The 25,391-nt window shown below is 35.9% G+C and overlaps 1 protein-coding gene across 1 annotated transcript in view; it reads left to right on the top strand.

The window, feature by feature from the left end:
- The window catches only part of GBE1 (glucan (1,4-alpha-), branching enzyme 1), a 135,098-nt gene that overhangs the window by 21,505 nt on the left and 88,202 nt on the right, over nucleotides 1-25,391 (top strand). The window contains exons 5-8 of the mRNA XM_009880899.1: nucleotides 14,794-14,919; nucleotides 16,066-16,201; nucleotides 18,696-18,786; nucleotides 19,966-20,175. Coding sequence (XP_009879201.1) covers nucleotides 14,794-14,919; nucleotides 16,066-16,201; nucleotides 18,696-18,786; nucleotides 19,966-20,175 — 563 coding nt within the window. The remainder of the gene's footprint in view (nucleotides 1-14,793; nucleotides 14,920-16,065; nucleotides 16,202-18,695; nucleotides 18,787-19,965; nucleotides 20,176-25,391) is intronic.

The raw sequence follows: 25,391 nt of genomic DNA, 5'->3' as shown, positions 1-25,391 counted from the left end.
CCAGGGCACATTGCTGGCTCATGGTCATCCTGTTGTCCACCAGGACTCCCAGGTCCCTTTCCACAGAGCTGCTCTCCAGGAGGTCAGCCCCCAACCTGTACTGATGCATGGGGTTATTCCTCCCCATATGTAGTACCCTACACTTGCTCTTGTTGAACTTCATGAGGTTTCTCTCTGCCCAACTCTTCAGCCTGTCTAGGTCATGCTATATGGTGGCACAGCCTTCTGGCGTGTCAGCCACTCCTCCCAGTTTTGTGTCATCAGCAAACTTGCTGATGGTACACTCTACCCCTTCATCCAGGTCATTGATGAATATGTTGAACAAGACTGGGCCCAGTACTGACCCCTGAGGGACACCACTTGTTACTGACCTCCAACTAGACTCTGCACTGACCACAACCCTCTGAGCTCTATCTGCCAGCCCCACTGTTCAATCCACCCTGCTGTCCACCCTGCTGTCCATCTAACCCACAAGTTTTCTTCTGTTAGCTGGAGACGATATACTAAAATAGTAGTAATTGCTCAACTTTATAGTAATGACAGTAGATCTGTGATTTCTGAAATGATTTGACAGAACAAGAATTTTATATATTAATAAATTTACCTGACGCTTTATCTGACAACATGCTGGGTAGGTGCATGAAATTAAAACACTGTGTACAACTAAATATCACTTGTACATTCAAGAAACCTAGTTTAATGAAAGTGATTCTGGCTTATTTCTCTTGAGTTATGAAGGTAAGAGTCAAGATGACTGACGTCTCCATAATGCAACTTTTACCAGGAGTGAGGTAAAGATTAAGAAGTTGTCTGTAAAATATCAGTGACAAATTTTTTGGTTTTTTTTGAGGCCATATGAGTTAACTACAAATGGGTAGCTTTTTCAGATAACTTATGTAATTAATTGCGGATAGATAAAAGAAAAGAAAAAAAAACAAAAACAAAACAACAAACAAAACAACACACCAAAACCAACCCTGTCTTATAGTTGATCTGTTAAAAGCCAATTAAAATTACACCAAAACCAACCCTGTCTTATAGTTAATTTTAATTGGCTTTTAACAGATCATTTCTGGTGACCATAGCAGCCTTCATAATTTCTGTTTATGCTGACAGAACTAACGATATACAGCTCAGGGGACAAATAATGTAAGTTTTCCATGCAAAGGTCACCTCAGAAAATGATAGAAACTTCTTTAAAAACCTCTGTATTCCATTATTTGCTAAATCTGTATCCTTTCTTCCTTCACACACGTATGTCTACACATGTGTGTGTATAATGTATTTAAATTGTAAACTTTATAGTTTTTTGAGGGAGTAGCTTGTATTGTAATGAGGAGACTAGATTTGATATCTTGTGCACTTGTTAACGCAATATTCTTCTGTTGATATTCCACTCCTGCATGTTTGAGTGGATTGAGTGATTGCTGAACAGTAGTTATAGGTGCTAAGTTCAATACAAAATTGGGGCTGGCACAAAGAAGAGTCACAGTTATTTTTTTTTTTCAGTTTGTACAACATGTTTTAAAAGTTCACTACTAATTGTTTTAAGTAGTTTTCCAGTCCACAGGTATAACCCTTTTTAATATTAAAGGGTGCAACAGAGGAACTACTTTGAGTCAGAACACTAACAGATTAATCATAGTTAGAAGTACCTAAAAGTACATTTTTATCCGTGAGGTACTGGGCAGAGGAAAGTTAGTCATAAAGAATATTATTAAAATTTCATCCGTACAGTTTTTACCACTGTATCCTATACTTTGTAGTAGATCTACGTGCTCTGTGTTTAACTCGCAAACCTTGAAAAGGAATCAAATATGGTGAGCATGTAGGTTAATCAGTGTCAGGGAACTACTGTTAGTAAAATTCATCAAGTGTAATTACTGTCACTGATGAAGTAGATGGTATTGCAGCTGACTGTACTTGTCAGGAAGTCCAGCAGCATAGTATGAGACTGGCTTCGAGTTCAGGTCTCGTGCCCTTCAAGCAGTCTGCAGTCAAAACATGAAGGCGTTTTTAATGAGAATGTGGAAACTTGGGAAACTTTTTAATAATGGGATAACAAGCTGGTGGTTGGGATGCTAGGTATAGAAGTGTTAAAGTCATGCTAGGTTTTCTGTAACATGAGATGTAAATAGGTTATGAGCAGTCAGCTTCTACAAAGGGAGGCTTAGGTACCCCTAGCAGAGGTATGAAACGATTTCAAGGGGAAGCTTCCTCAAGAAGCATTCACTGTTTTCTTACATGTACAAATATAAGCACTTGTTATGTTTCTTGTATTCGCCTCAGCTTGGGGAGGTAGGGCATATCCTTGCTTGTAGTCTTTAAAGTTCCACATCAGTTAAATTTCATGTCTTAAATGGTGTGTAGGATGGGGAAAAATAATCACTACACCTGCAAATTCAAACAGTGAATGAAACAAAGTATTCTGCAGCATTGCGGTGTATAACCTATGTGCAAGAAGGAGCAGACATGGCTTTCCTGGCATTTTGAACTTGGAGAAACAGGACTTAAGTCATTTAGCATATACATTTCTAGATATCAGTGGTCCTGAATGGGAAGTAAAGCATTAGTTAAATCTGTGGCAATACCCTTCATGTTTCATTACTTGATTGCAAGCCATGCAGAAAGTTATTGTTGAATTCTCTGGGTTACAGATTAGGTTTACTAACTGGGAGAGTTGTTATCTCATTGGGAGTTAAATGGTCTCTTGACTTGGCCTCTTTGGCTTTGGTAAACAATGTGCAGCCACTCTGTGGCCTCATAGGAGAGGTTGTAGCAGTGATGAAGCATTGTAATGCAATGGACTATTGTTTTTTAGAGCCCTTTTTGCAGACTGAGCTCAGCTCTTCAGAATATTGTTGCTCAGTTATTTTGGCAGGCTTAGTTCTCCTGTGACTTGAAGACTAGACAATTCTTTGGTAGGAGGTTTTGCTATTTAAAAATATTTTCCTTTTAGTTTGTCCATACAGAAGACTTAATTGTTTCAATTGATATTGGGTGTGTGTAAAGTAAAATGTGGGATTTATTTTGGAGGAAAAGGGAGAGGGATTTTAAAGAAGAGAACCTGAAGTGGAATTTGAAGTATGAGAGTCCATATTAAGGTATATATCAACATGCTGTGGTTTTTAGGGGAATTCTTCTTGTTTTGAAGATAGGGCCACTAATTAGGTAAAACTTCTGACGCTCTCTTCAGTGTGACTTACTGGTACATGCTTCCTAATTTTATGTTGTATTTGTCTGTAGACAAACAGATAAGATTATAAGTGAAGGAGAAAGTGGAAGATAAACTTTAGTATTCTAATGGACTTATTCCACACCTTGGATGTCCAAGTCTTGTCTGAGGGAATCTGTACTGGCAACACAGCCAACACCAGACCTGTTTGAGGGGGACTTCACTGAGGTGTTATGATAAAGTATTGAAGGTATGCTACTTTAGACTATCAGAAAGCAGTTAAGTTACTGCACCTAACAAAGTGAGATGGTCAGGTGAGCTCATCCATGATGGATGATCTCAGGACAGAGGGAACACATGATTCTCTGCACTTTTTTACTGTCCACCAAAGAGGGAGACCTAAGGTGTTAGGGATTTTTGAGTTGTTGGGCAGGGAGACAACAGCAGGAGAAGGAAGAGAACAGTGGAAGGACCATTTGGGGCTGTAGGCTACCCCAGGTATAAGACACTGGGAGTACGTGACAGGTAGTGGAGATGTTGAGCATAGTCTGCCTTATCCCCAAAAGATGTTTCACTGTCAGTTTGAAACAGATGTGAAAGGGAGCATCAAAAAGTAAGCATGGTATGCCATGCCACAACCACCCAACCGCAAGGTGCATTATGCAGCAGTTGTCCTTTATACAAAGGCTTTATAGTTGAGGATAAGTAATACTTAATGCTTGGGTGCCCCTATTACATACTTCAGCAGCTTCTTTTCTACTTGACATGGCTTGAAACAACTCTAAGTTACACTTATTGTGTGTAATGTGCTTTATTATTATGGTTGCTTTCCAAACCATGCTCTCCTACCAGAAGCCTCTGAGTTGCAGAATACATACATGAATGCTGTTGTATTATGCATACAAATTTTATAGTCTTTGAGCTACATCGTTATTATAGTAACTTGATTTTGGTTAAGTCACAGTGGGGAAAAAGATATTTAAACTGTGCATTTTAGAGATTCCTGTTTTCCTGTGACTTCTTAATATGATTTTGAAAAAGGTTTTCAAAATCTGGATTGTAGACTGAAAGAAGTTTGAATGCTGTCCTGCACTATAGATGCATGTGGTGTTTTCCTTGTTTAAAGATAAACTGGTTGTCCCTTGATACTTAATGCCACCTTTGTGTAGCTAACAGTTATAAAGCCTATTGTTTCTTTCTGTAGAAATCCATGTACTTTTAGGATAGTTCATGATGATTAAATGAAGTATTCTCTACACTTTTGCCTATTGAAATATATTGGGAATGTTTCCATGTAGTATTTCTTTCACTTTTAACAATTCTCCTGTGGTTTCCTAGATTTTAAGTTTCATTTTCCTATAGTATTTTTATCTCTATCTGCATAGATACTTTCATGATACTAGGCTACTTTCTCCACCTTTTGAATTTTTTTATGTTCAAATAGATAATATACTATTTTTTGTTAGTATTTACTAATTTCTCTTAGTTTTCTTTGAAGCATTGCAATAGAAAGCAAAAACTTTTTCTTTTTTAAACTGATATAGTAAACTAGTTAAACATGTTCTTAGGGTCTTCACTGTAATTGAAATGCATAATTCACAAATGGAGCTACATCTCCCTCTTTTGGAAAATCAAGGCATGACTTCATGAGTTGTCTTTGAAGATAGGCTTTTGCTTCTTTCATATCTTGATTATTTTTATATTTTTTTTTTCTTTCCCCAAGGGAGAAGGGAAGGGGAAAGAAGGGAGTATTGTGAACAAATACTTAATATCTCTTGTAAGTTTAGAGTCTAATAGCTGATGTGATAATATATTAACGGGAAAATAATCTGCGCAGCAAAGACTCCTCTCCCAATGGCTTCTGAACTGCACAGATTTCTCTGCAGAACTCTGTTAAACATGTAAACCACTTGAGAAGCATTGCTATGTGTCCAATAGCTATGGAGTATTTTTCCAATATTTGTTTTAAATGCTTGTCCCTTTAGCAGATTTCTCTGCTAGAAAATTGCTTGGAAGAAAAAACAAACAAAGCAGACAGCTTTGTCTTGACTGACTTAATTTTGACAGCAATCTTAAATTGATGAGGGGGGGAAAAAAAGTTGGAGAAAGGGAGATTTGGAGTAATGTGATTAGAGTGTTCTATTACCTTTTCTTTATAGTGTAACTGATTTGCAATTTAGGAAGGAAAATAGCCTGGCAGAAGAAACACACTGTCAGTTCTATCCGAAACTTCTTTTCAAGGTTTTTACTCAATTCACTTGTTAGGAAATATCTTCGGTGACTGCAAGCACCTTGACAGATACACTTGATTTCTTGGTTATTTGCAGCTGTAGGAATAGAGTATGGAATAGAGTTTTTCAGCGGAAGGTGAGTTCTGGGAAGATCTCATGTTTTCCATGCCTCCTTCCCCGCTGATTTGGGTGAAGGATCCATTTGGGAAGGTACTCCTGGCTAGGAGAAGCAGAAGTGTTGAACAGATTCTGATTCCTTTTCCTCCTTGCTGCCTCTTCTGAGCTTTGTTAGGCAGGGCTGTGCTGTAGCAAGAAGAATAAGGCACTAATGAAGAAGCTTTGTTCGCTTCTTCATTCCTTGCCTTCTATTTCTGAGCCTATTAGGGAAATGTTTTATCTGGTCTCTAAAATCTGTCAGATTGAATGAGACAATTCCAGAATAAAGCTCTTAACATTACTGTTCTATCCCTAATTTTTGTCGGGCTGTTGTGTTTTTTTTTTGTTTTCTTTGTGGTTTTGTTTTGGTGGTGTTTTTTTTTTTTTTTTAAATCTAAATCTTTAAAGCGAACTGTGTCAGGCAAGGAACTCTGAGTTCTGGTCCGGGTCCTGCAGCAGGTTGCATTACCTCACGGGAAGGTGTTCTGTTGTGGTCCCATGTGTTAAAAACCAAATAGACAAAAAACATTGCCTCTAGTGCTTCTCTTGCAAACCAGTATGACCTGTAGAAAGAGAATGGTAATAGTTGCCCTGTGGTTTTTCTCTGTGTGTGTGGGGAAGGCAGGGGGAGTGATGTGATTTTTAGTTACTTTAGTAAATGGGCTCAATTTACGTCATCCGCTGGCAAAACATCAGAACTGTGTATTCTATCCTCGGTAGTAAACTCGGGAATGGATGCGCTTTGTGGAAGAAAAGCATACATCTAAGGTGTACAGGGAAAGGTATTTTCAGCTGATGGTAAAACTTCTCTATTTCTGTAGCAACTTGAGGGGGTTGAGAAAAGGTTGAACTAATTAAGAAACAAGGAAATATGATTTTATAGCAGGATTGTATCAGTGATTTGAATGCAGGAGCTGTCTTTGAAACTGAACTGCACTTATGAAATAAAATCCAAGACCACATTTTCTTACAGCAGCAATATGTCCTAAGTATAAAGTCTTGGAGAGATTAAATGTAATTAGTTCAGATTCTTTTGTATTCTTGCAAACTTGTAGTGCTTTCAGTTACCCAATTTTTGCAAAAGTAAAAATATAAAATTTATTTACTCTATATATATTATACTAAAAAATCTTAGTGTACAAGCAGTTGTTTTCCTTCCCCATGCACTCTTACAACTGAAGGAGGGGAAATACCTTGATGTTTAATTTCTAATGAATTTTATGTATTGGAAAAACCTTGTTAATATTATTGCAGCATCTAACACAAACTTCCTAGAGAGTCTTTAAGACCTAATCCTATGGTGCTTTTAGGTTTTGGGTTGAACTTGCTATCAGATCAGGTGTGTGTTATTGAGATGAGGTGGTGTTCCTACCTGTGTTCTTGCTGCTTTTACATACAGATAATCTTGTCTTAAAATGAATAAATATGAAGCTAATAAAATGCTATAAGTTGTAAAATATTGAAATAATAGCTTATTGCCCTTATAAATAAGAAGTCACTGACATTTCTGTATTCATATTAAAGCTAGTCCACTCTCTTATGTTAGCTATTGTTGGTTTGATGGCCAATTTAATTTCATCGTTGTATTAAAAGCCACATATACCAACAATCATTCCAAGTGCTTTCAAGCTATTAAAGTAATGAAATAATAATACAGTATTTCAGAGGAGTTTATTGGCTTGCATATAGTCATCAGTTATCTAGTTATCGCCTCCTCATTTTCCTCTCTCCAAGTCGAGTATAAATGACAAACCACTATATAACAAATTTTCCTCACTGCAAAAATATCAGTCTTAATTCTTTAAAAAAAGTAGTCCAGCAGATGCTAGTTTTAAATGAAAATAAATATCTGAAAAATAAGGAATTATCAAGACAGCATGGCTTATTTTTATTTCTAGTGTTTGACTCTGTGTCATTGTCAGTGGAAACAGGCAGATGACTTATGAGAACAGATCATAACTGAATACAGTGCTCATGCATGGAATTAAAGACTGCTTTAGATGCATGAACGGAAAGCTAAAGGAGTGGATGCCAGGCAGGGAAACCGTCTGATCTTGTATGTAATAACAGCCATTTGAATTATTCTCCCACGCTGTTCTGAAGATCTGTGTATGTGTACACTGGAAGATGAGGTAGCCAAATGAAGCTGATGTGAAGAGAAGATGAAGGTGGGCAAACACAAAGAAAGGGGATATTCATAAAAGTGAATCTTAAATGTGGTGTTTTGTGGCCTGTTGTTGCAGTTTTGTCTGTCATAACAATAGCACAACCACATTAAGCTCCAGTTTACACATGGGTTTACATTTTATCTACATTTGTATTTGTGACTAAACTTCTGAAGTTGTTAGACTTGCAAAACTTTCACACTTTTTATTGTTATATGTAATTTGAGAAAAAAATGTGTGGCTTTTTTTCATAAAAAGCCAACAAATTTCAGAGTCATAGTAGGTTGGAAGTTGTCTGAACCTAACTGCCAAAGTTTCCTTTAAATGCCCTGAGACATTCAGAAAGGGTTGGCAGATGTGCTGTAGGTGATGTGGAAGACCCCTGCTATTTTGGAAAGGCAAAATAGTGGATACCCAAGAGTCTCAAAAATTTTCAGTGTCTTTGAAAATCAAGGCCCCTAAATCTCACTTGTCCTGCATTAAATCAAATGCAGGACAAATGCAGAAGCACCATTAAATCAAATGAAACCTCTTTCAGCTTCTGAATTGCTCCAGTGTGTTATTGCCTTTTCTGTATTACAGTAGACTGCCCTCAGTGATGGTTTCTTCTTAACTGTAATGAACTGGTTTTGAGAGTTTTAAACATCATCAAAACAGACCTGTAAACACTGTACTTAGTTTTGTCCTACTGCTTACTGCCTACTTCATAAATTCCATATACTCTAGTGGGACAGACATGGAACACATTATCACTTTGATACTAAAGTTCTTGTGGGATTTAGGTCCTGCTTGTCTTTCAGCAGTCCAGCATTTTGAAAACGAATGCGTCTTTAGATACCTTCAAAGCTAGCCATTGTTGGCTATATGCTTGCTCTTATTACAACCATATGTTTCCGTTTTTCTAGTGATTTTTATTCGGGTCTGAAAGTTCTTACTTCAAAATTAATCACCTCAGCATTGAACCCTTAAACCTCGGGTTACCAGGAAGTCTTTAACTACCTTGGGTGTACTCATCTATGAAATTCACTGCACTAATTACAGTGGTTTCAGATGCTAAACTTCAAATGTGCTGAACATTTCAGACAGAATGTTGAAAACACACCCAACATCTCTATAATGGAAAATGCAAACAAATCGCACACTTTTAACCTTTGTGTACAAAAGATGAGCAGCTTAGGTTAAGCTCTTCACTTTTTGTTGTTTTACAGTTGTACTTGTGAATTGTATATCTGTGCTATGTCCATTTTTTAGAGTAAATTGACTTTTTAATGTCAAATTTTGAAGGACGCTTTCTTTCTTTCTGACACTTGCTTATTTGTGTAAGAGCATTTATTTACATGTATTAATACTGATATTTCACTTGAAAGCAGGAATCATATGACATTCAAAGGTCATCAAGGATTTTGAGTTTTTACATATTATTGTGTGACTGTGTTTACCACTAGAGGAAGGGGGGGAAAAAACCCACCCAAAACTATTCAGGTGAGCTATATCTAGCGTTAATGTAGGCCGATTCTGTATGAATAACTTTGAATTTTCTGTAATCTTATGTTAGAAATTTTCAATGGGTAAGCCTGCTTGGAAACTATGGGAAAGTAGGGGAAAAAAAGACTTTTTAGTAGAGTTCTATACAGGTTAGCTGTCGTAAGAGACTTCCTCATCTCAACAAAAAATTGTCACGTTGCCCATGTATTATGCAGTTTGATAGTAAAATACTTACTGTCTTCAGACAAAGATGTTTAATGTAGAGGTGGTGAGTTGTCTTTACTCGTGTTTGTTCGCTTTTCTGTCCTTCTAAATTTGGGCAGTGTAAATGTAACTGTATTTCTTTAGTTTTGGCTGTTTTTTAACAGTTTAAACACACAAACTGAGAAAGATGTGTTATTTTTCCTAGGAAACTTGGATTTCCTTTTCCCCCTGCACTTGTTCTGTTGTTTGTGTTTTCTGTAGAAACCAGCATTGCTTTTCTCTTTGACAATTTTACATAGCTCATATTAGTAAGTGTTTAAAAGGTAACTTAAATCACAGACCTGAATAAAGCCAAGGGTAAGCCATAATGCAAGGATGTAACTGTAATATGAAAACATATGAATGACAAAGGGCTGTTTGGTACATATTACGTGTATTAAATGCCTACTGCAGAACTTCTGTATCTTATGCCTGATTGTTTATTGCATCTGACAACTAAGTTTAACTTTTATTTTTCTAGCAACTTTATCTGTATTCTCTATTTTGTTCTTAAAAGCCGGCAAGATGTATACTCTGTTACATGTTCTTTTGAAGCCAGCAAAAGTGGAAAAAATGGAAATACAGTGACTATTTTTACCTATGATTTTCTTTAACTAAAGCTTAAATAAATGTAAAACAGGTTAGCTGTGATTAAAGGCTAAACTTTTGCCAGTTTGTTTGGGCCACTTGACAAATGCATGTCATGCTATAGTAGTATGCGTCTTTAAAGGTTTATTTAATGGGGGCTGTAGCGCTTGTATGAAATGGTATGTTGTGCCTCCTCATATACCTTAAGGAAAGAACAGAGACATACCTCTTAAAAATGAAGTAGGGAAATCCCAAGACCAGTTTGAAGAAGTGTTTAATGAACATCATGATTTTATGTATGTTCTTTAGAGAAGGTTGTTGAGTTAATTAGAAAATGTAGACTCGGCTATAAAATGCTGATGAACTAAATGGTACCTAGCTTAGGTTATGCGTCATAACTTTTAAGAATTAGTTTGAAATGAATTAAAAAAGCAAATTCAGAGCAAAAGTACAGTATCTGCTAAATACTCATAGGTACTTTGTCAAAGGGCTGTGTAATGACTATATTCAGTATTCTTTATGCATATATAGCCTGTAGCAGCAGGTGCAGAGTATACATGGTAGCTACTTTTTATATTGGAAAACTGTAGAGAATGAACCGCAAGTAAATAGTCTGGGGTGAGTGGAGAAAGAGTTTATCTTTGTTTTATGGGTCTTTCAGTTTTAGGTGTGTGCTTTATATTATTACTCCTTTTATTACATCTTTTATTTATTTGTAATTAATTGATTCAAGAAATGCCAAAGCAAATATGGGAATGAAAGCTATTGGACTATTTCCATTAGAGTTATTTTTTTTCAGTCTAGGGCTGAATTACTATTTGTTTTGGGTGCCATTCAACTTTTTTTTTTTTTTTTGCTCCTGCCTCAGGTAAGTGCGGTGCTGTGGGAATTCTGTCTCAAACTTTAGACAAAACTTAGCTGAATTCTTCCTACTTGTAACTTACTAATTGTCTTTCTACAGTGTCAGGAGAGAGGAATAAGAAGTTGATTGAGTATAGAGCTTGGCAATTAAGGAAAGGAAAGATTCAGTAAATGGGATTGACATAAAATTAAGAAAAGGCTTAAGCAGGCATAGGAAACAAGAATTGAAATTGTTAGGGATCACTTGATAGAGGTCTAAGGGAACTGTTGATTATGCTCTTGTAAATCGGAGGAGAACAGGATTTGACTTTACCAGCTTTATTTTCGTAATGATTCCTTTTCTGGGTTAGCTGTGCCTCTTGACTATGCTTTGTCTATGCACACCCCATGGTGTTCAAAAATGACAGCAATACATAAGCAAAATTGAGGTTTCTACTGTTATGGTGGGGTTCAGCCAGATACAACCATGGCTGGATATATTTGGAAAATCTTCCTGAAGAAGACCTGCCCTGTGAAGAAGGCAACAAATAAATTTGCTGAATGCTTGTTTAAAATAAATGCTCCTCCTACGTTTTTAGAGTTTTTCTGACACTTGCATCGTTAAATTGTATGACTTCTTTTGTTGAATAAATGTATACTTTTCAACATGGGAGGTTTCTTATATCTTTGCATAATAAAACTGTAAGTTAAGTTCTAAAATAAAAATGAAAACAAAATTAGATTGTAAGGCTCAACATAGAGCAGACTTAAGTCTGTTAAGACTTAAGTGTGTAAACCCAACCCTTGCAGAAAGTGGTAGATTAGCACCACCTGTTCATGGCTCTACATTGTTATTATCGTAATAGTTGACAAATACATGTATGCCTCTTTTTCTTGGAAGTTTTATTTGTGACTATTAGAATTCTGGCTGTGAAAGTCGGAATAAGTTCCTATAAAAGTATCTCAGTCCCTGAAAAGTCTAACCAATAAACTTGACCTGATAGATGCTTTGAATAACAGCAAAACTAATATTTAAACAAAATGACTTCTCAAAAACTGGTAAATCAAGTGCACTGATGCTTCAGGAATGAGGGGAAAATATGGTCAATTTGACTTGAGTGACTACGGAACAACAAAAGTTATGCGATTTCATAATGACGATGGGATGCATGTGTTAATTAACTATAACTGTAGAGGTGTGGGTTAAAAGTGAAATAACTAGTTGCTCATTTATGTGTGTTTCCAATCTCTGTTTTTCTTAAGTGTTTTTCATTGCTTAATGGACTAAATTAAAGACTGTGTGACTGGTTTTAGTATTTCATAATTAATAAACTTTTTCTTCCCCCCTCCAGTATCATCTTTGGATTAAACCCATGCTATATCTAATTAATGTTCTGAAATTAGACTCATTACCTCATAATTCTTAAAATAAAATGTGCCCACCCCTCATACGTCTGTATAGTATAAATTACACTGGCGTATTAGAGAAAAAAGGCAGCTAACCTGAGTAGCTAGGTATGGTGGTTATATGCTGTAATTATCTTATTTATGTGCTGGTTAAATTGGGACACAGTAAAACAAGGAATAGCATCACCAAAAGTATGATATCAGAAAGAAGAGATAATTTTTATTATTTTAAGAGTAACCTTTAAATTGTCGATGCTATCAGCCAGGAGGATCTTCCTGGTGTTGATATAGTTTGCAGAAATACCCTTTTGGCCAACTTTGCTAGCACAGTTGACAGAAAAAAAAAATTCCCTGCAACTGCATAGTATTTTAATAACTTTTTCTTACCTTTTTCTGATTGTGGTTACTCTCGATTACTCCTTAAAAAAAAAAAATCTGTTTTGAGTTGTCAGAGTTATAATAATATATGCTGAGAGAGACAGTGATCATACTTCCATTAACCTACTGTGTATACATATTTTTGTCTTATGTTCTCCTGTGGTTGGGTTAAGGATACAGATAATCTATGACAAGAATGAAAGAAACTTGCCACAGGTGAAAAGGCAATTCTTTGATAATTGTTGTCTTCCAGACTATTTGTTAGGAATTGAGGGGGAAAAAAAAAAAGTCTTTTTTTTTTTTAATAAAAGAATGGAAGAAAAAAAGCTCACACACCCCCACCCTTTTTCATTTGAGGCTGCTCATGGTGTTCTTAGCTCTCCTTATGAAAAAAAAAAAAAGCAACAACCACAACACCAGCGATCAACTTAAAAGCAGAATGAAGAATTTCAGGACTTGCTCATCTGTTTCTGCGTTCTAAATTCGCATACAAATGGTTACTGCTTTTAACAAAGCAAAAGGAGAGTGGTGCTGTTCCTTTTCCACTGAGGAATGGAGGAGGTGGGGTGAGGTGAGAGAGATGGAGCGGTATTTTTTTTCTGCATCGCAAGAAGAAAGGCCTGACAGCAATTGGCTTCATAGGATAACTGCTTTAATTAGACTAAGAAGGGAAATACTGATAATGAGCAAGTCACCTTGAAATGCTGTGTGACATCAGACAGTGCCCTGGTAGATTTTCCCATGGCATGCTGTGTGGAGCAGATCCTGTTCTCAGAGAGCAGCTCTCCCTTTTGGTCATTCAAACTAGTGTATATTTCTTTACAAGAAAACAACTCTACTCCTAAAGCATGTTCTCATGGGAACTTCTTGCTGCACTTTTAGACAAAGGGAAGGCCATGTGGGCGGCGTAGTTGCTGGTACCAAGGGGGAGCTGCCTGCGGCTTCCTCTGTTATGCTGAGATGGCTGAGGTTGTCCTGCAGCCAAGGGACATGTGCAGCACAGCATGGCCCTGTTGTCCCTAGCTCTTAAATGTGCAATGCTCTCCCAGTCAGCAACGTTACCTTCCACCCCTTGATCCTTGTACTCTTTGCTAAGGGTACGGATTACACTAATTACTCTTTGCCAAGTAACAGGTTACATTAATTACTCAAGAAAGCAGAGGTGGCCTGTTCAAGATCACCAACTCCTCAGATCTTCTGCAAGGTCCCGGTACAACATTATCCTAGTAATTATTTCAATTTTCCATTTGTTGTGTAAAATTATAATTCTCCAGAAGAGCTCTTAAGTTCATTGTGTGTGGTCGCTCTTTCTGATGAAGTGAAGTTTCATGAGCTTTTTGAGGGAATTGAAAAGAATGGGCCTTTTCATCTCTCGTTATAAAATAGAGGAAAACAAATGTGGAAACTAAAACTGATGGTAATACTTTATTTTATCATTAGAATGCTGAAGGAATCCAGAGAAACTGAAAGGAAGTAGAAGCAGCTCAGTAATTTAAATTTTATTCTTTTTCCCTGTTCTTGGCCTGAAAGCTGTTCTGTGCTGCTTGTGTGGATCTGTGGTTCTGGTCTATATGAGATATTGGTCAGGATGCACAGAGTATAGAAAAGAAGAGGGAATTAAGATATTAAAATTGGCTTACTATATTGTTTGCCAAGTAAACAAATAACAGTTCTCACCTTGATGGCATTATGCTGTATGTCTATTTAAATTTATAAGACTGTTGCAGGGAAATAGCAATGACAGGGGAAATTAGAGAACCTAATAGTAGTCCACTTGGGAAGGCTCTTTTTCCCATTACTTATATGAAGCTCACACGTATATCCTTACCTTTCAGCTCCTGCTTGTGAACATTACTCCTGTGTCTGATATGCCTGGTTTGCTGTCCCTTTGCAAATCATCTCTGTGAACAGGGTCATTCTTCCTTGTCTTGACTTGCATTGTGTGTTTATGCATTCTTTAAATTAAATTTCCTTTGCAAATCATCTCTGTGAACAGGGTTGTGTGTTTATGCGTTCTTTAAATTAAATTTGTGTAGTGTGTTATTTCATTATCTGCTATTGTTTACATGGGAAGTGTTACATGAATTATATATGACTGCATGCATATGTTGTGGTTATTTTATAGGTGGTGATTCGTGCTCAAAATGGTGATCTCCTCTATCGTATTTCACCTTGGGCGAGATATGTAATCCGTGATGAAGACAAAGTAAATTATGATTGGGTACACTGGAATCCACCACAGTCATATATAGTAAGGCTTAAATATTATTTTCAAAAGGTGTATACAACCATGTAATGTGTCTTTGTATCCCTGCTTGGAAGAGGGGAAAAAAAAAATAAGAAAGTTGTTCCACAAAAAGAGGGTAATGAACTAGTCACCTGAGACGTGAGGGGTTTTAATTCATGGCTTTGACAGAAAGAAGTAATGTGCTCATGCTCCAGCCAAATCCTAGTTTCTTCATAACAGGAAGATGCATTTCTTGATTTTAAAGCCCTCTTACTTCTCATGTGCTGCTGTAAGGAGGGGAACTCTTTACATGATGCGTGAAAAATATCCTGGTATAACATTCAGAAACTTCAGACTGAGTGATGTTATTTTATATTGTTACACTTCTTGGCGTTTTCACTAAAAAATGGTATGGAGTATTTTGTGCTGCAACCTCTGTTTTGAGTTAAATTTTAGCACCCACCTCAAATTACAAAGTATGTGCTTGACAAAGAAAGGGTAACTCACATGGGAAATCTTTTTTTTAAAAAAAAATCATTACGTAATCTACAGTAACTTTCTTATTTAGGTGTATAGCTTGTATGAATTTAGTGACCTACCATGTATCTATGATGCTGTGTGACACCTAGATTCTATTTAAGGGGAGGAGTGGGGAGGTAGTTGGAATTGCAGTGAGCTCTGTGATCTAGAGTGAAAAGGAGGTGAGAACATTTAGGGTGCAGACAAGGTCTTACTGAGTTAAGTCAGAAAAAAAAATTGAGTCCTTTTATGAACAGGCGAGTAACTTCAATAACCTGCAAAAAGCAAGTATGCTTAAAAAAACACCCTGTCTTTGTATTGTCATGTTATATTTTCGAACAAGCTCCATAGTAGTTCAGAACAACTTTATAGTGTAATGGCTGCTATAGGTTTATATGCTTCAGTGTAATTTAAAAAGAGCGTAAGAAAAGTGTTGAATCACAGATGTCCAGTTTCTTGGTCATGAAGAATGTTAGTTTAAAATAGATATGTGCTTTAACAGTTTAGAATGCCTAATTACTCTGAAATATTTGTGCTTTTACAGGAAAACAAAACAAACATCAAATTGTTTTTCGTCTTGTGCAAACTATGTGATTGTGACAACATTTCCAAGCTGTTGTATCCTAACGACAACTTTTTTTTTCCTTGTAGCATAAGCATCCTTCCCCCAAGAGATTAAAAAGCCTAAGAATCTATGAATCTCATGTGGGGATTGCTTCCCCAGAAGGGAAAGTAGCTTCTTATAAAAACTTCACGTACAATGTACTACCTAGAATAAAGGATCTTGGTAAGTAATTACAGAGATACTTGCAGAGACAAAATTTTTATGTGCCTGTGCTCTTATTAGAAAAGATAATTATCAAGTGTCTGTAGATCTTTTGCATTTTCAGATTATGTGTACTATAAAAACAGGTTTTTGGGGCAGCAAAAATTATAAACAAGTGAAATCTATGGAGAATAAACAAAGACTGAAATAGGATAGGTGGATCAAAATACATTCCATAGATTTTTAAAGTAAGATGTGATTGCAAAAGCCTAGGTAAATATTGTAGAGCAGTTTGCTTTTGGCATGGTTTGCTTTTAGCTTGAAAAAGGACCTGTTTTGTGAGATAGTCTTCAGAAAATACTGTGTTCTTAATTGGTTCTACTAATGTAAATCTTGATTCTGAGGAAAGAAAAAGAAATACCTGGGTAGAAAGTATTGCCCTTTGTTTGCCAGAATAAGCGTGCTAAATTTTTTTATCCCTGAACAGCATCAGAACATGGAAATTTTAAATCCTTTTTCAGAAAATAACTTCTAGTCTATTGGAGGGGATGTATGAAACAGCTGACATGATTATCTTAGGAAGCATAGCAAAACTGTTAACCTCAATTTTTATTTGATGACTTTTTTTTCCCCCTGTGTTGTCTTTGCACTGTTTCTACAATGGACAATATTAGAACTTGCTGGGCTTTTACTGCCCTGTGATGAAATATGTTTTGTTACAGTCAACTGTAAAAAAAAAAAAAAAAAAAAAAAAAAAAAAAAAAAAATCCTGACATCCAGGGCTGAGACCTCTGTGGATGGTGTTGGTGCTTATGTGTTTTATTTATTGATTGATTGATTGATTTATCAGAATGCCTGAAGAAGCCATACATTTTTCTTGTATGTTTAGCTGTTAAGTCAGTGTTTTATAGAGTGTGGCTTTTGCCTTTCAATAAAGTTGAGCTTGCAGGTGAGATGAGGGAGGCCCTCAACAAAAAGTATATATGGATTCCACATTGCGTATCTGTGACTCTTTCCTTACTGCCAAAGAATTTCCCTCGTTCCAGGAGGCTAATAAGTTTAGCAGAATTATGAAAGCTTTCTGCTTTACCTACAGATTTTTCTTTGGGGAGGAGAAATGTCATGGAAATGTCATGTTATTACACCATAAAATAAAAGCAATATGAAATTTAGGTAGGGTATACAGAAATGATAGATAATGTTTGTTCTTATTTACATTAAGTAAACAGTGTGGGAATCAAGCCTTTTTGGTTTTCAAATGTATTTTGAAGGGGTATTCAGTTCGGTTTTGGAATGTCTTCCTTGTTAGGACAAGCTTAGAGACATCAGTATTTAAGAATGCTAAGATATTAATAGTTTGTAGAAATATGTGCATGACAAATAGCAAAATAAATAGCAAGCAAATTGAATGAGATTAATTTGATGCTGTGTTGCTGTTTATTTATAAAAATGCTGTAAATAAGAATAAGTGCAATGAGTCTGAATTATAAAACAGCGATGAATCTGACAAATTGCTGAGCTCATGCCAACTATCTCCTAATAATAACTCTTTTATAGCTGAAAAATTTAAAAACAAAACCAAGAACAACAGAAAAGAAATTAGTTTCTTGTCTAAATGAAAGAACGAAGTGAAGATTTTGGTTAAACTGATAAAGAGAAGTGGTGGTGGTGGGAGTCTCAGCAGACTGTAGATTAAACTTGAAAATTATCTTTCACGGATAGTCCTTATTTGTTAGCTATCTGGGGCACTTACTGATATCAAAGATAGCTTTAGTTAAGATGTGTGGTAAGTTTTTTGGCTTCACCATCAGTATGTTGTTTTCCCTTTAGATTTCCCTCCCTTAATATTGTACTGAAGTGTCTTAGGTGATACATGAGACAGCGTGTCCCCAACCCTTCTGTACTGCCTTAGTTCTTTGGTAAACTCTGAACAAAAACGCATTGCTTCTGTGTTTTCTCTTTTTTGAAAGACTTCTGTAGAGGGGGAATGTAATCATTAAAGTTGGAAAAAAGTGTTTTTGAAGTGGTAAAAAAAGATTTCATAGGGCATAAGATATAGTACGTGTAGCCAGCGACTACCCCTGTACCCCCTGACTGCAAGTGTCAAAAGTGAAGCACAAGTTCAGGACATGCAGGTTGGCTTAGTTAATATTCTGAAGTTAAATTAAGAATATTCTGAAGTTAAATTTAAGTTAAAATAAAAGTTAATATTCTGAAGTTAAAATAAGCAGACTTACTGCTTTCTAAATCTGAGAGATTCAATAAACCTGGTTATATGTAGATCACTTGAAAAATTGACCATTCCATTTTTAATGGCAGATCATGTAAGTATAAACTGTTAGGTAGAATTACTTCTTGAAAGAGACTGAGTCTTCAGTTGTTAATCATTAGAGTTAGAAGCATCTAAAATGAGTGAAGACTGGAATGAATGTTACAGGTGTTGAATCCTCTTTTAACTATCCTAAAGGTAGGGGTTGTTGGTTTTGTTTTTTTATTATTTGTTCTATTTTTGTAGGATATAACTGTGTCCAGCTGATGGCTATCATGGAACATGCATACTATGCCAGTTTTGGGTATCAGGTCACAAGCTTCTTCGCAGCATCAAGGTAGATTTAAATACTTCGGCATCTTCTCTGTTCTTTTACCTTACTTCCCATGCCCTGAAATCACTATGCCAGTATGTGTGTGTCTGCAAGCGTTTAACGGAAAGGGACAGTAATGGCTTAGGTATTTGCTCTAGCTTCCTCTTAAATCTGAAATCAGTTTGGCATAGTGATCAGCTGTTCTGTGAAACACTTTGTGTAGGATACAAACAAAAAGGTTAGAAGTAACTTCAGCTGTCATAGCATATTCCAGCTAATCCAGCTTCAGCAGTCTTTATGCATGGATTTTGTGTTCTGGAATTCTTGGCAGTAACAAACACAATGTGTAAGTCAGTCTTTTATGATAAACAGAACTGTACACTACTTGTTTGTAATAAACTTGATTAAAGTCATGGCTCTGTGTGTTCTGTGGGAACTTTTTCCTATGCTTATAACACACTGTACTTAGATTTGAGGCCTAGGGTGAAAATAGATGGAAAATGTATTCAGGTAATTGTTAAGAAAATCATGATAAACCTGAATGTTGTGATTTTTTTCTTTTTTTTCTTTTTTTTTTTTCCCATCTAGGTGAAGCCCAAGTTACAACCAGGCTAAGTTTAGATAGACAGGAATTTTTAACTGGCTTAATTAGTTGAAAGAAAGGTGTGTTAGACACAGGAGACAAAAATCTTTATTTAAAACCAGGTTGGAAAATAGTGTAGTACCTAAAACAAATTACTAAGCAGGACAGCGGTAGATGGTGTATTTTGGGGACTTTCATGAATTTATTTACTCTTGTAGTGGATTACTTTATGTACACGATTACTTTATTCCAGTATTATAAATATATTCTTATCTCTTACAAAGTAAGGAAGTGTTCAATATTAACTGACACAACTTAAAGTTTCTATTTATCTTTTATACTGAATTTTATTTGTTGACAGATTAAAAGGGAAAAAAAACCTTTGAAATTATTTCTGTAAAACATTGCATGCATGATGAAATTTTATAATTAGAAAAATGTTTTAATTGTCAGTCTGTAATAAATAGCTACGAGAAGCTGAAAAAATAGCCTCTATACAACTGGAAACTAGGTGATGAAGAACTTCTGATTTTGATGTAGGTTTTATGAGTAATGTTCAGTATTGTCAGCTTAAGTTCGGATTGTATCAATCATAACACATTACATTTTCATGCTGATAGCCGTTACGGAACTCCAGATGACCTGAAAGAAATGATTGATGTTGCTCACTCAATGGGCATCACTGTTCTGCTGGATGTTGTGCACAGCCATGCATCAAAAAACTCTGAAGATGGTCTCAACAAATTTGATGGTACAGATTCTTGTTTCTTCCATTCTGGTCCTAAAGGAACTCATCAGCTCTGGGACAGCAGGCTCTTTGACTATGCAAAGTAGGTATAAAACATCACTTCAGGTGTGTTAATGGTAATTATTTCTTACCAGTTCTAGTAAAACTACTCTATTCACCCAACTGGAAAAGTCGTTTGGGTTGTTCAACAGATACAATATGTTGTTTACTTTGCTGCATTTAGCATTTGCTAAATGCTAATTCCTTTACTTTGCTAGATACTTAAAATTTAATACTAAATAACAGTTTTTTAGGTTTTGTTATTTTTGTCATCTATGGCTACATATGTACATATTATATACCAAGTGCATTGTATGTATTATATAATAACGACGTAGTACAATTATGTATTTATTTTTATTTTAAAATAGATTCAAATATTTATGTAGATATCTATTTAAATATTTATTATAGGAATAGATTATATTTGATTATTTATTTATATATAAAATAGATTTGTATTTTCATATTGTATACTACATTTATATGTAATATATCACATATATAATATATCATTTATTATATTTGTATATAGAAATTAATAATAATAAAAGCTGAAGAAAACTTGTAGCTCTGGAAATTTATTGCCAAACTGTCAGATTGTTGAAATGTAGCAAAAGTTTTGCTCCAGGACAGCTAACTCCATTCCAAAGAACTTCCAGAGGTTGATAAACAGTTAGTACAGAGCAGGGGTCATTTTCAGTAGGAAATTTTAGGGCCCAGTTTCGGCACACTTAATTAACTAGAATAAATATAGTGTGTGTCAAACCACATGTTAATGCCAGATGATGGTTAGCATTTAATACTGTTTACTTTATATTCTCTGAGGTGTTGGGGGTGAGGGGATTTCTTGTATGCTGAATATTTCAGTGGTTTAAATAGAGAAACAGGCACAGGCAGTCATCTTATTTCAGTATCCTTCTCCCATTTTTCCCATGTTTGTTCATCCCTGAACCACCTTGATTCCTCCCTTTCCTTGTCTTTGATTCTCCCCCTAAACATCCCACAGTAAGTTTTGCACAACCCCACAATCTCCTTAAAGCATTGCTTAATAAATTCTATATAGTGTCACTCGCCTCTTATTCCATGATAAATTTGCTTTTTTTCCCCCCTTGAGATGCATGATAGTCTTGTTTGCCCTTCAATTACAAAGTTCTGGTTTAACCCTTTCAAGGTTACACTTGAGTGGTTTCTTTGGTGGCTCATCACCTAGCGACTGCGGAGTTCTAGTCTCTTGTTAATCTGCTGGTTGTTAGGTTTTGTGTGCTGCAGGTTCAATTTACTTCCCCTGCGCCGCCCTGTGTTTCTACCTTGCTTGCATTGAATTGCCATTAGCTGGATATGCTTATGTTGCAGATGTCCTTAAAACTTGGATCAGAATTATGTATGTTCAGTTAGTTGCCAAAAAAGATTTTTCTTGTACTCATAAGCTATACTCTTGAGGCTGATAGTTTCATAGCTTATGAGGGTTGTAACTGTTTAAGAAGGTCACTTTTGCAAAAGTAATGTTACATAGAATAGGTCAACTGGTCAATGGAAACTCCTGCACAGTAACTCACAATTTCAATTAAACTGAGTGACCAGTGTAATAAGTGACATATGCACTATGTTACTTAATAGGATGAGGTGTTCTTTATTTACTTTTTATTTTGGACAATTTAATTGATGAATTCAGGGGGCCTTTTTTGAATTGTGATTTTAATTATTATAACAAATGCATTTTAGTATGTCTAATGGTAATTTCCTCTTTGAGTTGCTTCCTATTAATCTTTAAATTTATATTCAAATAAATTCTATTTCAGATAATCTTAAAGCTTTAATATCAATACAGTAGTATTTCACACTTTATTTCATTTTATGCTTGTCTATAATCAACAAGTATGTGGGTATTGACTTCTCTAGTGAGAAAATAAATTGAATGCAGTTATAGACCTTTCTCTGTTCCAAGCAGACACAGGTTCTTCTTGGGAAAGAAAGCGGTGTTGGTATTGACTGTTTTCGAAGGATTTGTAAATGAAAGAAACCGCAGGCTGCTTTCTGGGCACCATTTGGCAATGTTAAGCATTTAATCAGAACTGAAGAACTTCCTACATGGGTCTCTTTGGTCAGTGATATGTGCCTGTATTCATTGAGGAGGGACATGGCTGCAAAATTGCTCTTCGTCCTGTGTGATCAGAATAGATGCTGGACTGAATGCTGGAAAGAGGGGGAGGGGAAAGAGCTGTGACGGGGAGAGAAGAGATTAGGAAATAGCAGAGACTAGAGAACTGTAATCTATGCTCTACTGATGAGTAAAAATAGTGCCCTGGATGACTGAGGGTCCCTCATATGTCATTCCCCATCCCCTACCATCTAGTGAAATGCAATAACAAATCTGGATTTCCTTTTTCAAACTACTAGGTAACCCCTTCCTTCCCCTTCAAGTACAAGAAGCTGTGCGGTGACCTGGTTTTAGTCATTGAGGGCTTCTTTAGTCCTAAGATCTGAAACACTAAATATCCTATGTGTGTTTATAGTAAAACTTTAAGGCTTAAAAGATATAACAATCATATTTATTCTAAGTTGCTCAGAATTTATTAAAAAATGTGGTTTGTTTTTTTTTCTCCTTTTTTTTTTATGTGTAAAGGTCATGAACAAAATTGGGAAAGAATCAGAACTGACATTTTATTGAAAATTATTTGGTTTTCTTCCATGTAGGCTTTATTGATATGCCTGGTCATTTCCATACCAGTAAATGAGCAGTTCTAGTCTGAAAGAGGGGAGTATAAAAATCTGTGAGAGAGACTCGAGTTGCGTGCAGATGTTCAAAGTTTGCTGAAAATAAATGACACCAAACACAATCTCTTAAATGGTATACAGAAAACCTTCCTTTCTGAGACAAATCTCTTCAGCTAGTACAGCTTTCTTTCCTGTACAGTGTTTGTACTAAATCCCTTTCCTTCTGTAGTAGGAAGAACTGTTAAATCTACAGGTACTTAAACATCAAATACAAAGAATGTGTAATTTACTTTGGAAATGAGAGAAACTAATTCTCTGCCATGAAAGAGATTAAGAAACAATTGCTTTATCAGTTTAGTCTGTCTACATTTTCTTTGAAAGCCAAGACATAAGTAAATTTGTCTCGCAGCATTTGCAAGATTATTTAGTTGTCTGGGAAGGGGACTGTGAATATTTGCTATAACAGAAGGTGGCAAAAGATCCTGATCTATGCAAAAAAAGGAATATATGCATGGTGTGTTTTAAATACTTTTTTAGTAATGCTCATATAAGTAGAGAGTAGCTCCAAGAAAAGCAGTAGTAAAACTGTTGTAAGGTTAACCTGGATGTTGCATCTCACACCATAGTGCAACTTAAGATAAAAGCGAGGTTTCTATTGTGGACTTTGAGACAACACTTACTGAGCAGTAGAACTACATTTTTGTTAATCTGTGTTTGTGTAAGTGTTGTACAAACAGTGGACTTTTTGGTAAATTGTAAGCAGCATCTTAGAAATTTTGCTGTTTGAGGTGGTGTCACAGGAGAATAAAACCTCAATTTCAGTAAAATGAGAATTTGGAGGTAAAATAACTGGGTAAGTAAAAGAGCATGTTCCACTTAACCTTTATAAAGAAAAGTATTAGAAATTCTGCTTTAAAAAAGCCACAAAAACCTGATTCTTAAATATACTTCCACTTTCATAATTCTGACATGTTTCCAGTTTTTCAAAAAACTGGAACTGGGCATTTTTTTCCTCAAACATGTTAATTTGGTGAATCTTTTCCTTCATTTCCATCCCCTCCCAGTTGTCCCCATGTCCATCCTTCCCCCCCACCCCCCAGCAGCCAACCCAAAAACCAGAACTACAAAGCTTGAGTGAGGATCGCAGTTTATTTTAATAATACTTTTTAAAAACAAACTTTTATATCCTTTATCATAGTTCCTATTAAAGATGTAGCTTTCCTATTGCCGAATTCATGAAAGGGAAGTGCTGTAAGGTAAAAGGGATGCCACAAGCTCTGGACCTTTAGTCTAGCTGGCACTGTGTGGTTAATTCTGTGATAAATTAAGCACCTTGTCTCTATTGTGATCCTGTTTAAGATAACTCACTCGAAATACATGTAAACACCCTCCGATCTCAAGTAAGGATTCTGCTTGTAATTAATTTAACACAAGCTGAGTATAACAATTTTTCCTTCCTAAAATCATATTTGAAGATCATTCAGCTGCCAAGTTCATTAAAAGTGATGCTGTGGACCCCAGAGACCAGGTGGGATCACAACTAGAGTGGTTGATTGTGTTTTGATTTAAATTCATTTTTTCACATAGCAAATGTGTCTAAAATACTAATCAGGCAAAACAATTTTAAAAGAATTGAGAACAAGATATTACCTAGCAAAGATAAGTTGTTAGCTTTTTTTTTTCAAGCACTAAATAATTAAAATGTGTAAATGATGCTGCCTTTCTAGGCTTATTGAGATCAGAGAGTATTGTTTTGATTTTTAAGGCTCTGTATTCCTCTTTTCTCATTAGGCCTTGTTAGGTTCTGCACCTCCTTAATCCAATTCTAAGGGGCAATAGAGGTATGGTAATATATTTCTGTGAGCCTTTAGGATTAATGGCAGAAGTAAAGCTTGGCAGAAATCATGTGATGCACTAAGTTTTGTGTTAGGTTTGTAAGGGTTTTTTTAATACTGGGACCCTTTTTACCTTAGCACTTGATTCTTGCTCAGTCTAGGAGAAGAACTTGGCACAAGAGTCAGAGGTTGAATTACATCCTAGTTTTAATTACAAAGTCCTGCTTCCTTGAATGCAGCAGTACGATCAACAAGAGATTGTTAGTTACAAGGTTCTGGGACCAGCAGACGTTCCTGGCGTCTCTTTTGAGGCTCTGTTTTCAGTGCTTCCTTTGGACTGGATTTTGTGTGTCCGTGTTTTGGTTCTTCTGTAAAGGCACCAAATCGTAACTAGTGGGAATCCTTTGGCTCGTCCACCCTACAGGTTTTGTCTTGTTTGTATTTGTTGGTGATACTCTGTTTTTGGAATTAAGGCTGTTAAGTAAAGGAAATTAAACTCGCTTAACTAAGCCACGTAATGGGAGAAATCTCATTTCTTTAGTCTTTTCTTCCTCCAGTTTTATGACGTCTCAAGTGACGTCCGTGCCAAATGTGCTTTGAAATGCTATAGGTAGGGTTCAGAGTATAAACACTTTCCCACAAGCCAGTTTACATCAGGGCAACAGATGACGTGCTGGTTCCCTGCTGCCTAACCAGATGTTCTCTC

This window comes from Charadrius vociferus, unplaced genomic scaffold, assembly GCF_000708025.1.
Source record: "Charadrius vociferus isolate BGI_N301 unplaced genomic scaffold, ASM70802v2 scaffold150, whole genome shotgun sequence".
Classification (NCBI taxonomy): Eukaryota; Metazoa; Chordata; class Aves; order Charadriiformes; family Charadriidae; genus Charadrius; species Charadrius vociferus.
This window is presented reverse-complemented; position numbering and strand designations above follow the sequence as displayed.